Genomic DNA, 16,353 nt, shown 5'->3' with positions numbered 1-16,353 from the left:
AAAGAGAACAGTTCAAACAAAACGGAGCAACATAAATCGTGACTGAGTAAAGTGTGAATTTTTCTCTTCTCTTTTTTTATTCTGAGGAGGAATCATCCCTGCTGTGCGGTCCGTCAGATATGAACAGAGCCATTCAGTTATCCAATCCGGAATGCCTGTTTGCTTCAACTTGTCGATCACCAGAATGTATGGTACAGTGTCGAAAGCTTTTGCAAAGACGATGTACACTGAGTCCACTTGTCGTTTTGCTTCGACTTCTCTTGATAAAGTAGAGATGTAGCACATGCAATTAGTAGTTGTTGAGCGGTTTCTCATAAAGCCGTGCTGAGTCTCGGAGATATCGGATATCGGAGATCCGATCCGTATCGGAGATAACTGGAGCAACTGCATCGTATAACACGCTGTGGACTAGTTTTTATAGTACCTTACTAAGGCTACAAAGTAGCGAAACACCATGGTAGTTGAAGACACAGCTACGATCACCCGATTTATGAATTGGAATAATATAGGCCGATTTCCGAACAGACGGGAAAAATCCTTCACGCGGTAAACGATTAGAAATCAGTGCAATCGGTTCCGCTAGGCTATCAACACAGTTTTTGAGAAGCACAGGAGAGATATCTTTCGTGTCGGTGTCCAAGTCTTGGAGAGCACTGTATACATCGTTTGTAGTTATTTGGATAAAAAGTTAAGAATCTGCACCGGCTCCACTCTGCTATATACGGTTTCAAAAAAGGACGCGAAGAATTCAGCGGCGTGTCTGCCTATGCAAGCGTCGGGGCCATCGTAGTGTTCGGGATTAGGAATGCAGTCGCCCTGCAGCTTCCTAATAAAACCCCAAAACCATGCAGAGTTTGGTTCAACACTGGATTGGATCACAGATATGTAGCTATCATACTTTGTTTTCGATCGTTATTGATAAGTCGATTCAGCCTCGCGAACAGATTCTCGGTCCAATTCTGACTTGGAAAGGAAGAATTGTTTCCGAGATTTACGGAGTAAGTTACGCAATTCCTAAGTCCACCAAGGTTTATCGGAAGCAGAGATTGATGTTTGGTGTCTTCTGTGGGGGCCAAGATTTCTAATGATTCCATGGAGAGTGCCATAGAATACTAACAGCCCTTCATCCAGCGATCTATTAGTTAAGAAAGGCAATAATAAGTTGATCGTCTCCAATGTACCGTTCAATATGCTGTAATCGTACGCACGATAGTCAGAGATGAGACGATCGTCTCGATCGTCACGTGGAATAAAATCGTCAGTGTTCTCGTTTAAAAGTAAAATAAACGGTGCGTGGTGAACATCAACAGCGGAGAGGGCAGAGTTATGAGGACTATGTGCTTAGGATGGTTGACAGTCTGGCCTAGAAGTCTGTTGTTCAAGTTAACGATAAGGTGAGCGTCAACGCTATTTGTTTGAAACGCGGGTTTAGACTAGTTTTGAATGAAATAAACGACAGTTTCGAGCCATCTGTCGCTTTTGGCGCCGAACCAAGCGGACAACATTAATCGACTCTTCGTCATCAAAGTTAAGACAGCGAGAAACGACTTTACTAATGTCAAAGTTAAAAGATAAAGGGCGAAAATCGGAAATAAAAGTCAAAATATAAAAGTCAAAATATAAAAAAAATTGAATACAAAAATCAAAATTATTCATTCAAACTCGGAAGACAAAGGTTAAAAGTCAAAACTCAAAGACAAAAGCCAATAGTCAAAAGTGACAAAACGGAAATTTTACTCAAAAGTCAAAAATAAAAATCCGAAAGATAGAAGTCAAAAGTCGAAGATTGAAAATCAACAGGTAGAACGATTCATAATCAAAAACTAAAACTCGAAAATTAAACATAAAAATTCAAAAGTCAAAAGTCAAAATTTGGTTGTCAAAAGCCAAAAGTAAAATTTCAAAAGGCACAAACGTCAAAGTTGAAAACCCAAAGAATTTGAAGCGACAAGTATAAGTTCAGTATTTAAAAAAGAGCAAAACTCACAACTTTGAACAAAAATCAATTGGAAATGGGGCTGTCACGGAACCTTAAGTTGATCTTCAAACCGCGCTTCAAATTGGACCTAAGATTAGGTAAAGAATCGGACTTAAAATCGGGCATGAAATTGAACATACAATTGGACTAAGGTTGGATTGGATATCGTATTTGAATTCAGATTAATTTTAGCCCAAAAAATTTACTTCAATTTGAACTTGAACCTAAGTTGGGCTTGAAATTGGACTTGGAGTTGGGTAGGAAATCAGACTCAATAGTTTGCTTGAAACTAGACATGAAATTGGATTGGAAAAATTCAAATTATACTTCAAACTATACTTCAAATTGGTCTTGATATCTCGCACATCAAAGCGGGCTTAAAACTGGAGCTTAAAATTAACATGAGATGGCACTTTCTAATGATTGATGGTTTTTCTTGAAAGCGGATTTGAAATTGAATCTAAATTAGTACTGCATCTATTTTTAATTAATTAATTAAATTGCAATTAATTTACCTATCAGCAAAAGAGCGAGCAAGTAAATTGTATTCTCCGGAATTTTGGATTACACTTCGAGAATCACTGTTCATAATGTAAACATTATGAAATAATTTTTATACAGAAAGTGTAATACTGAAAATTTGAGACAAACTTGATAAAAATAAATTTAATTCACACTTTTATTTTCAAACTATAACAAAATCTAAGGTCGAGTAAAACTCAAGCCAATCTACACCTATAAAAATGGATTTCTACATCTGAAAAAAAAAATACAAATTTCCTCATAACTCGAGAATTAATCAAGCAAATGGAACCAAACTTGGCATGTAAAGGTTTTTGGAGGCAAAAATTTCTTCTATGGTGAATTAGGACCCCTCCCTACTTTAGGAGGGGGGCTCCTATACAAATGAAATAACTAGAGAACTAATCAAGCAAATGGAACTAAATTTGGCATGTGGGGAGTTTTGGATGCAGGATTTTTTTTAATGATGGTTTGTGACCCCTCACCCCTATGGTTGGGGGATAAGGACTCTCATACAAATAAAACAGAACTTTTTGCGTAACTCAAAAACTAATCGAACTCGAGAAATTTTAGACTCTTTTGTAAAACATTAGTCAATAACAAGACCACCAAAAGCAATCAATAGTAAAATCAGATGATTCAGCGCGAGACGGCCACAGGCCGCGAGTGTTGCTGGCGACCTGTCGTCGGAAGCGCCGGCCACTGCGGGGGGCAGCCCCCCGTAGAGATCACCTATATCTAGGCTTTTTTTTCATGTGTGGACTCATTACTGCGACCAGTATAGTTGATCTATTGTAATATCGCCCGGGTGTTTGGTGTAGGACCTGCACTGCATTTCTTTTAGCTATAATCGCTATTGAATGAGCGATATGCTTATTAAGTTTTATGCGTGCTTGTGTCTATATGGGTTTACCCTTTTTTTTTTTTTATCCATGTTGGGTATTTTTATCACTGCGACCATTTGTTTGATCTATTGTGATATATCCCCCGTTTTATTATAGCTATGTTGTCAAGATGACGTACCACTATCAGAAGTGATCGTCATTGTTTGACTAATAGCATTTGTCCAACCCGGTGATGCACTTCGGATGAAGTGCACTACTGCGCTGGGAGTTGTTCTCCAAATATCAGAGGGTTCTAACAGCCCTCTTTCAAAGAACCTTAATCTTTTATTGAGAATTGCCGGACATCGGCATAACAGGTGTTCCGAGTCTTCTTTTTCTATGCCACAGAAGCGACATATATCATCTTGAAGTTTTCCCATTAGCTTCAGATGATATCGGCTCGGACAATGTCCTGTTATAAGACCAGTATAAATGCTAAGATCTTTCTTCGAAAGCTCCAGGATTTTGCGAGTCATTGAAACGTTTGGAGAGATAAACCGTTTCGACTGCCTAGCAATGAAAGTGTTATTCCAATTTGATTCCACTTTCGCACATTCCCATGCTTTTAGCTCCATTTTTAAAGCAGAGGCAGATAAACCACAGAAGGGCTCAGGTCCTACAAATTGATGAGATGATCCGAGTCTTGCAAGCGCATCAGCTCTTTCATTTCCATCGATTCCACAGTGACCTGGGACCCAATACAGGTTGACTTGATTACGACAAGACAATTTTTGGAGTAATTGAATACATTCCCAGACAAGTTTTGATGTGCATGTCGCCGACTTTAGAGCGTTTAGAGCTGCTTGGCTGTCTGACATGATGCATATATTTGAATGTCTATAGTTCCTGCGCAAGCACACAGTCGTACATTCTATAATTGCTTGTATTTCAGCTTGGAATACAGTTGGCCATCTGCCCATAGAAATTGACATGTCTATTCCTGGGCCAGTCACTCCTGCTCCAACTTGATTGTCCATTTTTGAACCGTCTGTATAGAAAACTGTCGAGCCTGGACGAAGATCGGGACCACCATCTTCCCAATAATCACGTCTAGGCTCAAATACCCGAAATATTCGATTAAAGTTGTATTTTTTCTCCATCCAATCTTCATTATTATTTACAATAGGATTAATACTAATAGTTTTTAGAATACTGAGATGACCTGTTAGATCACCTTCAAAGAGGTTCATTGATCTTTTGATTTTTAGAGCACTCTTTTCAGCTTCTAATTGTATAAACTGATGCAATGGAAGTATATAGAGTAAAGCATCCAATGCCTTCGATGGTGTACTTCTCATTGCACCTGTTATTGAAAGAGTGGCTAGCCTTTGAAGTCTTTCCCCTTCCTTCAAAGCTTGATCTACTTTACCCACATATTCCTCGCTACCAGTACTATCTCATGTTATAACCGTCCCTGGCGAGGACTCATTCGTACCTCTGACCAGTACCCTTAACTGTAGGAGGGACATTTGCACTGTCAAGAGGCGTCAGAGGGATGAATATAGAATTCAGCATGAAGGAAGGGTAAATGGAGGGGCCTGAGAATAAACCCATGCTAAAGTCACGACATCGAATGGCTTGATTCCACTAAGATACGAACCCACTATATATCTATCTAGGTTTATTTATGTTCCTAGATCTACTGACCTCTATTACTTTCCTTCAGTTGGGTCACCCCTGCGGAATGGTACTTTTAACGAAAAGATTTTCCGTGAAATGGTACATCCCACATAAGGTTTTTCGCAAAATGGTATTCTGCGAAATTCTATATTCCGCGTTATGGTCAACCGAGAATTGGTGTTCCGCAAAATGGTATTCGGCGAAATGGTTTGTAATGAAGGCGAATATTTAAATGCTATCCGCTTTATTTGATCAGGCTGAGCAAAACTCGAAATTGTGCTAAACTTGCAAAACTCGAAATAGTGACAAAGGTCATCCGAGATTCACGATTTATGTACAACACAGTTTAATTTGTGGCAATACGAAGTTTGTGAATTAATAATTGATTGCAATAAAAACCAATAAATTATGATGAGCAAAAAGTGAAAAGCCAAGAAAAATTGAGGTAAAACTCTGACATGGAAATCACTAAACTAAGCTGCACTTTAATTGAAATTATATTCAGTGAAAGTAACTCATACAAAATAGAGAAAATATTGAAATTAGACTAAAATAAAATTGAAATAGAAAGTTGAAAAATTGAAACATTATTGCGATACAATGACACTCGACGAAAACACTCGAAGAAACGCATTACTCGAAGTGCATTAAAATTAAACGCAAATTGAAGCTAATATTATTTCAATGTAATTAGCAAAAGGGGTTTACTTCGTTTTACAAAAGTTTACTGCCCTATTTTCTACCAAGCTCTGTGCATGTTAGTTTTGTATTTTCTGTTCGTAGACGAGTAAATGAAGTTAGTACGAATACTGACAGGCTATAATAATTATATTGACTGGCAAGAAAGCAATTATAATTATACGTTCCAATAACTGTCTATTTTCAGCCTCAAATGATTGTTTTCAATTACGTCGACACCGTAATCGTATTCTTGGTACCATTCACTATAATTCTAGTGCTTAACTCCATTACCAGCTTTACGGTGTGGCGAGTGGCTGGTCTCCGGAGAAATATGACGCTGATACGAAGGTTAGTTAAATATATTCTCATCCGTTCGTTAAGAGATTTTCAGTTGTGAACTTCTCAGAAGTTTATATTTATTTTGCTAGCAATCCATTAACTCGTCCTGTTTTGCTCCTCATTTTCCGACCGTTCATAGGAAATCATCAAGCTTCGAAATTCGAAGGCAGCTAAGTCTGCAGAGGACTTGTTCTCATCCAAATGGGCGAAATAATGTGCTGCAACGACCAGGTACGACTTGCAGCGCCGGGCAAAACTTTGGGACTCAACAACTGGGAACTTTAATTAAACTATATTAAACCCTACGGCTTTTTCTGTTATCTCTTATCCTGGCAGGCATAAGTCGTGTTGTGAATTCCCAGATGAAGGTCACTAAAATGCTGCTAATTGTGTCTTCGGTTTTCGTCTGTCTGAATTTGCCGAGCTATTTGATGCGAGTTAGGGCGTTCATTGAGGTAAGTACGCTTTGAGGGTTGCAATTTAAAATTTATTAATTTTCGCTTAAATGCAAAAAACTTGGTGAATTTAGTGCAGGAAACCTGATCGTAATACAGCTGATTCAATATTATGCTAATTAATATCCAGAATGTGTACATTCCAGTAAACCTCAAACGAATTTCAATTTTCAACTTAACTATTCTCTAGGAACTACCAAAACGTACTGCCTCGCGGGTAATGATGTGCAAAATACTCTGTAAACCAGTGATTGATGCATGCAAAACGCGCATAATGAAGGACATCACGCGAAGTGATACACATCAAGGCATTAAAATCAAATTACGTTGAACAGTGCGGAAAATGCGCCACATGACGCGACTAGGCTTCCCCACCCATTTCCCTATTCTGTTGTGTTCTTATCAAATGCATGACATGCAAGTGTAGTCTTGCGAAGCCCACTGCATTCATTCATCGCGCGCTGATTTGTGGGAAGCAATTTTCCCGTCGGTCGTCGGGTCGGGTGCCCGCTTATGACGCAAAAGAAAACGGACACTCCACCGGCCGGTGGCGCTTGCCTCGCGCGAACGTATCTGACCGAGGCGCCTCGACTGCGGTGCAGTTGCCGATTGTGTTTACCATCGTGCGGTTTGCGTGTTTCATTTCATTTTACAGATTTATTTAGTTGCATGTGATGTGTCCAGTGTTACTAAATATGGTATCACAGCACTTGCGAAAACAATACACCCACGAACGATACGTCATCATCCATTTCCATTAAAGTTCAATTTGTTGTGAAAATTTATGCTAACATTATATGAGAGCGAAATGTTCTCCGTACTCGCCGGATAATGCTTTCTGCCAAAAAATAATTACCTAATATTAATTGATTATCATTAACTTTCTGGACTACATAAACCCACTGACCCACGCATTTAATAATTGAAATATGTAGCACAATTATTTCGATATTTCCGCATGGAGAAAGCGCAACTGTAGCATGTTATGAAGAACTGTGACCTGCGACTTTTCCTCTGCAGATAGTTGTAAATTTTCCATCTCTTGTGCATTCAACTCGAATAAAAGCAAACGCACATCGGAAGAAATAAATGCGATGTATGGCCGTTTAATTAATTGAAATGAATGTTGTTTTTTCCTGTTCCTGTTCTTACCATCCAACAGCGACCGACCGACCGCGTATTCGATGGAATTAATGTGGCCATGTTTCAGCTGGTTTCCCCAAAAGACTACTTTCACTCTGTTTCTTTTTTTCTGTTTTATTTTTCAGACAGAACCTTCCAATTTGACTATCCTGATTCAGTATTACTGCTACTTATTTTTCATCACGAACTTCGGAATAAACTTTATTTTGTACTGCATAAGTGGCCAAAACTTTAGGTTGGTGTAATTGTAATCAAGAAGTTAGAACCTAATTTTAACCTAACATGCAACATTCTGTGATTGTAAATTTCAGAAAAGCTGTGGTTGAAATGTTCAACAGAATGCGATGCAGCAAGATGAATCCGGATCTGTTCAGTGGAACCCAAACGGGTAAGTGAATAAACATAATTGTTTAATTGTTTTATCGTAATTTCTTGCTCATTTTACGGGATTGAAAATAACATTTAACATCTGTTATGCAATTAGAAGCCGAAAAGATATCTATTTTCCCGACAGCTCGAATTCAAATGAAATAATTATAAACTACTTTTAATTTTTTTTTTTTTTTTTGAAAAACAGGTTCAAATGAATTAAATAATTTTAATTTATTGAATTGTGGTACCAGAATATCAATACACAATATTCAATTTAATATGACACGAAAGTGTAGCTTCAAGTAATAATTCGAACGATAATTAATGTTCCAAACCATGAACATCCAGCTGGATAACTGGGGCACGTGTCGCACCATTATCTATTTTCAACTTAAGGTGAAAAGTTATGAACTTCTGAGCTCAGACAGTGCTGGGGCTTACGGTAGAGCGTCTCATAGTTGTTAGTTGATAAGCCCGGTCGATAATTGCTTAGTCAGTTGGAAATAACTGGTCAAGCCGGCTCCGTTGTATGTTTTTCCTTTTTTTTAATTCTTCTTTGAAATGTGCTGCCTCAAATGGGAATTGGGAATCTCAACAAGTCATGTATAAAGCACCTGTGAAAATAGTCTTTCTCTACGGTTTTTTCCAATACAGCAACGCTTAGGTTGTTAACACATCGATTGCACATTGTCAGCAGCAATATTGATCAAAATAATGCAGCAGAGTTCTGCTATCTATCTTCTAATGCTATACAGTGTGTTGAATTTTCTTGCTTCCGAGAATCTATAACCGAATGTATATTTTGATATTAAAGTTTAGTGTCGGAATTTCAACGTAGATTCTTATTTGATTTCAATTGATTCAGTTTTAAATAATTATAGAGGAATAACTTGTTTGTGTGCGGAGTCTAAGGTTTTCGAGACTATCGTGAACAAGACATTATTTACTGACTGTCGAAATTATATCAGTATAATGCCACACGGGTTTTTTCGCGGATGTGCTGTTTCTTGTTGATTTCGTGTCGCTTTGCATAAAAAATATCAGTTCCAAAGCTCAGATTGATACAGTATACACTGATATAAAACCCACCTTTGACACTATCAACCATAGCATCATCGGATTTATCATTTGTCGGTGCGCATAAGTTGATTAGGCTGTAGTTAAAGAATTTGCCCTTAATCTTCAACATGCAGATACGGTCATCTACGGGCCTCCACCGGATAACTCGTTGCTTTTGTTTTCCCAACACTACGAAACCGACTCCATGTTCTGCTTTTTTGCCGCCACTGTAGTAGATGTGGTACTTGAAAGAAGTGCCTGCAATGGGGTCTACTGCACGGAACTCCCTTTCTCCGGAATTTGGCCACCGAACTTCCTAGATAGCAGCGATCTCCACTCCGAGTTGATGCTGCTCTCGAGCAAGCAAGCCAGCCCGTGCTGGTTCATGGAGAGTTCGGACGTTCCAGGTACCAAGTTTCCAATCATGATCCCTTAATCGTTTGTTTGTCCATTGCGTGTCCTATACCGATTGTTCCGTCCTGAATTTCTTTCTTCGTAATTCGTGGCAATTGAGTTTTTCGGTATTCTGCCTCGCCGGGGTCGCGATACCTACATCCCGCTGGTGGGTCTACCATCTTAGGTATAGCTTACGGGATACAGCATTTCATATTCAGTCGCCCGTTCCGAGACAGACGCTGTGGAGCCGCCCCTCACCTGGAGAACAGTTCGCACCTCCTAGCTTAGCCGCTCTAGTGGGACGATTCAAATATGACGTTCACCAAATTTTTGCTTTTTTAGACCCCCCTCCCCTTCTTTTTAACTTTGATTGCAAATGAACTGAGATTGATTTACATATATCCTTCAATGTAACACATGGTATAATTAATCTAGGTAACATTGACAAATCGTGCCTGACTTTCAAGCGCCGTAGCTGAAACAATTACCAGTTTCAATTGAAGCTTGCTTGAAAGATTCTGTTCAACAAATGAAACAAGTCGCTTGAGTAAAGCAAAGGCAGGAGAGAATCAGCTTCATTTATTTGTTTCGACGATGTCGGACCCTGCTGCGATCTTCTGAAGTACGATTAGTTCGAAAATCAAAATAAATCAATGAGTAATGAATGACTGAAAACATATATTTGTAGCCATTTTCTGAAAATAAAATTTTCTTCGACGGATGTCACATTTGCCTAGACCCCCTCCCCCCTCTGTCACAACCTGTCACAAAATTGACGACCGCCTCCCCCCCCCCACAAGCAGTGGACGTCATTATTGAATGATCTCCAGTAAGTACATGAAGCATTTCCGAGTAAGGCCATCGACCGTCATCATTTGACTTAGGTCTGCGTGGAGGCGCTAGGTGGCAGCTTGAGAGCCAGAGCTATATTTGGCGCTCCTTCCAGATAACTCTCTCCATTTCATACCCGTTTCATTTTTGGAGTTATACTAGATGAAAAATCAGAGGGGTTGTGTACAAGACACGACCGCATATGTAGATGACGCAGGACTACGTAAAAGTCTCTTTGTAGTGATAGTAGCATGTGTCCATGCATGTAATCATTCGGTTCTTCATGTATACATAGGGTAAAAGTATTATATTTCGATCGAGTCAATCATGATATTTTGCTTGCAAATCTCGACAAATTAGGAGTGTCAACTAATTTCAGCTTTCATGGCTTAACTCATATCTACGCAATCGTAAAATCGCTGTTAAATTGGGTCCCAGTCAATCGAGATGGTTCCAGAATGGTTCTGGAGTTCCACAAGGTAGCATTTTCGGACCTTTGCTATTCTCGCTGTTCGTGAACGACGTCACTCGACTGTTGCCTCCTGGAACAAGGCTGTGCTACGCTGATGATATAAAAATTTATCTGTCAATTAAAACCGTCACAGAGTGTTTGCAGCTTCAGAAATTGATCGATTTGTTTGTGGAATGGTGCAACTCCAATCGTATGCTTATCAGCACTCAGAAATGTACCGTTATTAGCTTCACTCGTAAAAAACAGCCTCTGGTGTTCGACTACTGCATCAACGGAACGTCTCTACAGCGGAGTAACAAAGTCACGGATCTAGGCGTTGTACTAGATAGCCAGATGTCGTTCAGACAACATTACACCTTTATTATTAACAAAGCGTATCGGCTGCTTGGTACTATATTCCGAATTGGATACTTTGCATTGAACGAATACAAAAACACTTCATATGTAAGATCTGCGGCAGGCTACCCTGGACAAACCCTGATGCTCTTCCGCCTTATGAGAAACTTTGTCTGCTAGTTGGGATTGCAACTCTTGAGCAGCGATGGAAGGAAATCATCGCCAAGACTGTTCATAAGATCCTGTTGGGTGCTCTTGACTGCCCTGCTGTTCTGTCGCAGCTATACTGTCTTCAGCTATACTGTCCCCTTCGGCCTCAAGGAACCAACAGTTCCTACGCGTCGATTTACACCGTACTAACTATGGACTTCATGAACCAGTTCGTCGTATGGCTTTGGAATACAATCGTCGCGGAAATAGCATGGACTTTAAGCTACTTTTTGGTGCAGTTTTTAAAATGTTCGTTTGTGTATTTAAGTTATTTTACTGATTTTGTTCTATGTGGCTGGTAAACGGCTGAATAATGCGTACCGTCGGTGCCTTGTGCACGTGTAGGCATAAAATAGACCCTACAGTGGTTCATAGCCTCTTATTCAGCAACTCCTATTCCTACCGCCTCGTGGTACCAGCCGGGATACGAGCAACTTTGGTGGAGATCGGGTAACCAACCCCGGTGGAAGTCAAGGTCGTATGCTGACAGGAAAGGAGGGCTCTTTCGAGCTTCGTTGGCCCTCCGGCGAAACAGGGGGTTGGTGTAGCAGGCTTTGCAAGCCGTCACCACGAAAAATATTAAAGCATGGAACGAAGAACAAATATATTCTTACTGGAACAATCGGAATAGACCCACGCGACGAAAAAGGACTATGGATTGGAAACTCGGGACGTGGAACTGCCGATCTCTCAACTTCCAAGGGAGCACTCGAGTGCTCTCCGACGTATTGAAGAGCCGCAAGTTCGACGTCGTAGCGCTGCAGGAGGTGTGCTGGAAGAGCTCAACGGTACGTACGTTCAGAGATGGACATACCATCTACCAGAGCTGCGGCAACACACACGAGCTGGGTACAGCTTTCATAGTGATGGGCGAGATGCGGAAACGGGTGATTGGGTGGTGGCCAATCAATCCTCGAATGTGCAGGTTGAGAATCAAGGGCCGATTCTTCAACATAAGCATCATCAACGTGCACAGCCCTCACCTCAGAAGTACCGATGACGACAAGGATGAATTCTACGCGCAGTTGGAGAGTGAATACGACCGCTGCCCAAAACATGATATCAAGATCGTCATCGGGGATTTCAATGCTCAGGTCGGCCAGGAGGAGGAATACAAACCGGTGATTGGAAGGTTCAGTGCACACCAGCGAACCAATGAAATGGGCCTAAGACTTATCGACTTTGCCGCCTCCAAGAATATGGCCGTACGTAGTACCTTTTTCCAGCACAGAATCCACCATAAGTACACCTGGAGGTCACCAAATCAGACAGAATCACAGATCGACCACGTTTTGATCGACAGTCGGCACTTCTCAGACATTATCGACGTCAGATCCTATCGAAGCGCTAACGTTGACTCGGACCACTACCTAGTGATGGTTAAGATGCGCCCAAGACTCTCCGTTGTGAACAACATTCGGTACCGACGCCAGCCTCGGTTAGATCTCGCGCGGCTGAAGCAGCCAGACGTCGCCGCAAACTACGCGCATTCACTCGAAGCTGCACTGCCGGAAGAGGACGAGCTGGACGAAGCCCCTCTCGAGGACTGTTGGAACACTATCAAAACAGCCATCAGCAGTGTAGCGGAGAGCTCCATCGGGCATGTGGCCCGGAATCAGCGGAACGATTGGTTTGACGATGAATGTAGGAGGGTGATGGATGAGGAGAACGCTGCGCGGGCGGCCAAGATGCGCAGTGCCACACGTCAGAACGTGGAAAGACACAAACAGAAGAAGATGCAGCGAAACCAAATCTTTCGGGAGAAAAAGCGCAACCTGGAAGAGCAGGAATATGCGGAGTTGGAGCGGCTGCATCGGGCGGCCAAGATGCGCAGTGCCACACGTCAGAACGTGGAAAGACACAAACAGAAGAAGATGCAGCGAAACCAAATCTTTCGGGAGAAAAAGCGCAACCTGGAAGAGCAGGAATATGCGGAGTTGGAGCGGCTGCATCGTTCTCAGGAAACGCGGAAGTTCTACCAGAAACTGAACGGATCCCGCAAAGGCTTTGTGCCGCGAGCCGAAATGTGTCGGGATAAAACTGGCAGTATTCTGACGGACGATCGTGAGGTGACGGATAGGTGGAAGCAGCACTTCGACGAACACCTGAATGGCGCCCAGGCGGAAAACCATGGCGGCGGGGAAAGCGATTTCGACGGTGCAGCAAACGGGGAAGAGGTGCCAGCCCCAACGATAGGCGAAGTTAAGGAGGCCATCATGCAGCTAAAGAACAACAAGTCAGCTGGAAAAGATGGTATCGGAGCGGAGCTTATTAAAATGGGACCAGAAAAGCTGGCCGTTTGTCTACACCGACTAATTGTTAGAATTTGGGATACGGAACAGCTACCGGAGGAGTGGAAAGATGGGGTTATCTGCCCGATCTACAAAAAGGGCGACAAGTTGGACTGTGAGAACTATCGAGCGATCACCGTTCTCAATGCCGCTTATAAAGTGCTGTCCCAAATCATTTTCCGCCGTCTATCACCAATTGCGAATAGATTTGTGGGAACTTATCAAGCCGGCTTCGTCGAAGGTCGGTCTACAACGGATCAAATATTTACACTGCGGCAAATCCTCCAAAAGGGCCGTGAATACAGAGTTCCCACGCATCATTTATTCGTTGACTTCAAAGCCGCATATGATACCATCGACCGGAAAGAGCTATGGAAAATCATGGACGAGAACAGCTTCCCCAGGAAGCTCATCAAACTGATTAAATCTACGATGGATGGTACGCAGTGCTGTGTTCGGATTTCGGGTGGATTGTCAAGTTCATTCGAATCACACAGAGGGCTTCGTCAAGGTGATGGTCTTTCATGCCTGCTGTTCAACATAGCGCTACAAGGTGTTATGAACCGAGCGGATATCAACACGCGGGGCACGATATTCAACAAATCTAGTCAATTCGTCTGCTTTGCCGATGACATGGATATTATCGGCAGAACATCTGTGGCGGTGGCTGAACAGTACACCAGACTAAAGCGCGAAGCAGAAAAGATTGGGTTAAAGGTAAATACGTCTAAAACAAAGTACATGCTGGCCAGCGGAACCGAGGCCGAACGACACCGCTTGGGCAGTAGTATATTGATCGACGGCGATGAGTTTGAGGTAGTCGATGAATTTGTCTACCTTGGCTCACTGGTAACGGCGGACAATGATACCAGCCGTGAGATTCGGAGGCGTATTATCAGCGGAAGTCGTGCTTACTATGGGCTCCACAAGCAATTGCGGTCGAGCAGACTAAGTCCCCGTACAAAGTGCACCCTGTACAAGACGCTTATTAGACCGGTTGTTCTCTACGGGCATGAAACATGGACAATGCTCGAGGAGGACCTGCGAGTGCTCGGAGTTTTCGAACGACGAGTGCTAAGAACGATCTTCGGCGGCGTACAGGAGAACGGAGTATGGAGGCGGAGGATGAACCATGAACTCGCACAGCTCTATGGCGAACCCATTATCCAGAAGGTGGCTAAAGCTGGACGGATGCGATGGGCAGGGCATGTTGCAAGAATGCCGGACAACTACCCTGCAAAGATGGTGTTCGCCTCAAATCCGGTAGGAACAAGACGACCAGGAGCGCAGCGAGCAAGATGGTTAGACCAGGTGGAGCGAGATCTGGCGGAGAGTACTCGGTGTCCGAGGAATTGGAGAGCGGTAGCCCTCAACCGAGTTACATGGAGAAATTTTGTTCAACAGGCTTTGTCTTAGGACGGCAAGCCACCTAAGTAAGTAAGTAGTTGTTCTATGTATTTTTATTGTATATCGATGTAAAAGACCCTGGGTTTTGTGCTGTAACTTACTCAAGCTGGCTTTTCCCAGTCCAATCAAATTTCATTAAGACGTAATCAGTCTAATCAAATTTCATTAAGACGTGTTTTTTGTGCTATTTCAAAAAATATCACAGATAAAACGTATCATAAATAGCATTAATTTATACTATTTCCCAGCATTTCAAAATAAGCTCAGTTTTCTACATCCCAAGAAAATAGTGTTGTTTAGTGTGAATAGTGGCGGCATTTTAAAGTTCAAAATGTCAACCTAAATAAATTGCAAAATTCTACGTAATTGATGTAAAATGAAAATAGATTTGATGTTTTGAAAGGAGACATACATTTTTTTACAATACCTAAAGGTTGAGATATATAACAGAAGCAACTTTTACCTGGGGGCGAAAGATTGAGGAGGGGGCGAAGGCTAATGCATCTCCCCTACTATATGCAGCATAAATACATGCTACATGCGTTATATGTAACATTTATAAAAGTAGTAACATTGTATACGTCCAATCCTCGATGTATGTTTCAGAGTTATTTCTATGTGCATTTGGAAACAATTTAACAAAATCAAGACCACACACTAATGTTTTCCTGTTACCTTACAGAAATAAAGATTTTATTACCAAACGGTTCAACCACGTTGAAGGGCTTTTGCCAATTCAATCCCATTTTATCAACAGCAGATCTTTTCACTAAACTTCCGATGAAATGTCAAACATGCGCATCCACACAGAATTAAATTATAACCGAACACTACAGCTGTAGCGCACTTTTCCAACACAAATATCAGATTCGCCTAGAATATGATTCGTTGAATTTTTCAGTTACTCGAACTGGATGGATTAAATCCTTCACGCCATAAAAATATTATAACATAGATAAGGATAAGCCTCTACTCATGCTATCATTATTTTCATCCCACAGAGATATTCCGAAGTTCCGGCTCGCTTCTACCGCTGAAACGCTCCAACACTACCAACCGAACGGTGCACGGTTCCTGGCGGGAGTTCTCCGACTATCCATCCTCATTCGGTCAACCTTGACGGAGGGGCTCGAAGAAAATATCGGCCTCGCTACGGCAGCATCAGCAGCAACAGCGGAGCGATATGAGCCAAACCAGGGCATAGATAGATAGGTGTACCTTTTACCGGTTAGATAAGGCGCTTCAAGTTCGATGTCAGTCAAAAGTGTTCCGCCTTCGTAAACCAAATGTGCAATCAGTGGCAGAGTGCAGTGCAGTGGGTGCACAGCAAAAGGAATCTTTCCATGGCTGCCAATCA

General features: G+C 41.8%; 1 protein-coding gene across 1 annotated transcript in view; it reads left to right on the top strand.

The window, feature by feature from the left end:
* The window catches only part of LOC128737092 (growth hormone secretagogue receptor type 1-like), a 31,721-nt gene extending 15,605 nt beyond the window's left edge, over nt 1–16,116 (top strand). Inside the window, exons 2-7 of the mRNA XM_053831655.1 lie at nt 5,891–6,033; nt 6,164–6,255; nt 6,361–6,479; nt 7,748–7,857; nt 7,934–8,010; nt 15,998–16,116. Of these exons, the coding sequence (XP_053687630.1) occupies nt 5,891–6,033; nt 6,164–6,255; nt 6,361–6,479; nt 7,748–7,857; nt 7,934–8,010; nt 15,998–16,116 (660 nt within the window). The remainder of the gene's footprint in view (nt 1–5,890; nt 6,034–6,163; nt 6,256–6,360; nt 6,480–7,747; nt 7,858–7,933; nt 8,011–15,997) is intronic.
* Nucleotides 16,117–16,353: the final 237 nt, after the last annotated feature.

The sequence above is a fragment of the Sabethes cyaneus genome, chromosome 2 (assembly GCF_943734655.1).
Source record: "Sabethes cyaneus chromosome 2, idSabCyanKW18_F2, whole genome shotgun sequence".
In the NCBI taxonomy this organism is placed as follows: Eukaryota; Metazoa; Arthropoda; class Insecta; order Diptera; family Culicidae; genus Sabethes; species Sabethes cyaneus.
Note: the sequence above shows the minus strand (reverse complement) of the source record. Positions and strands in the feature narration are given on the sequence as shown.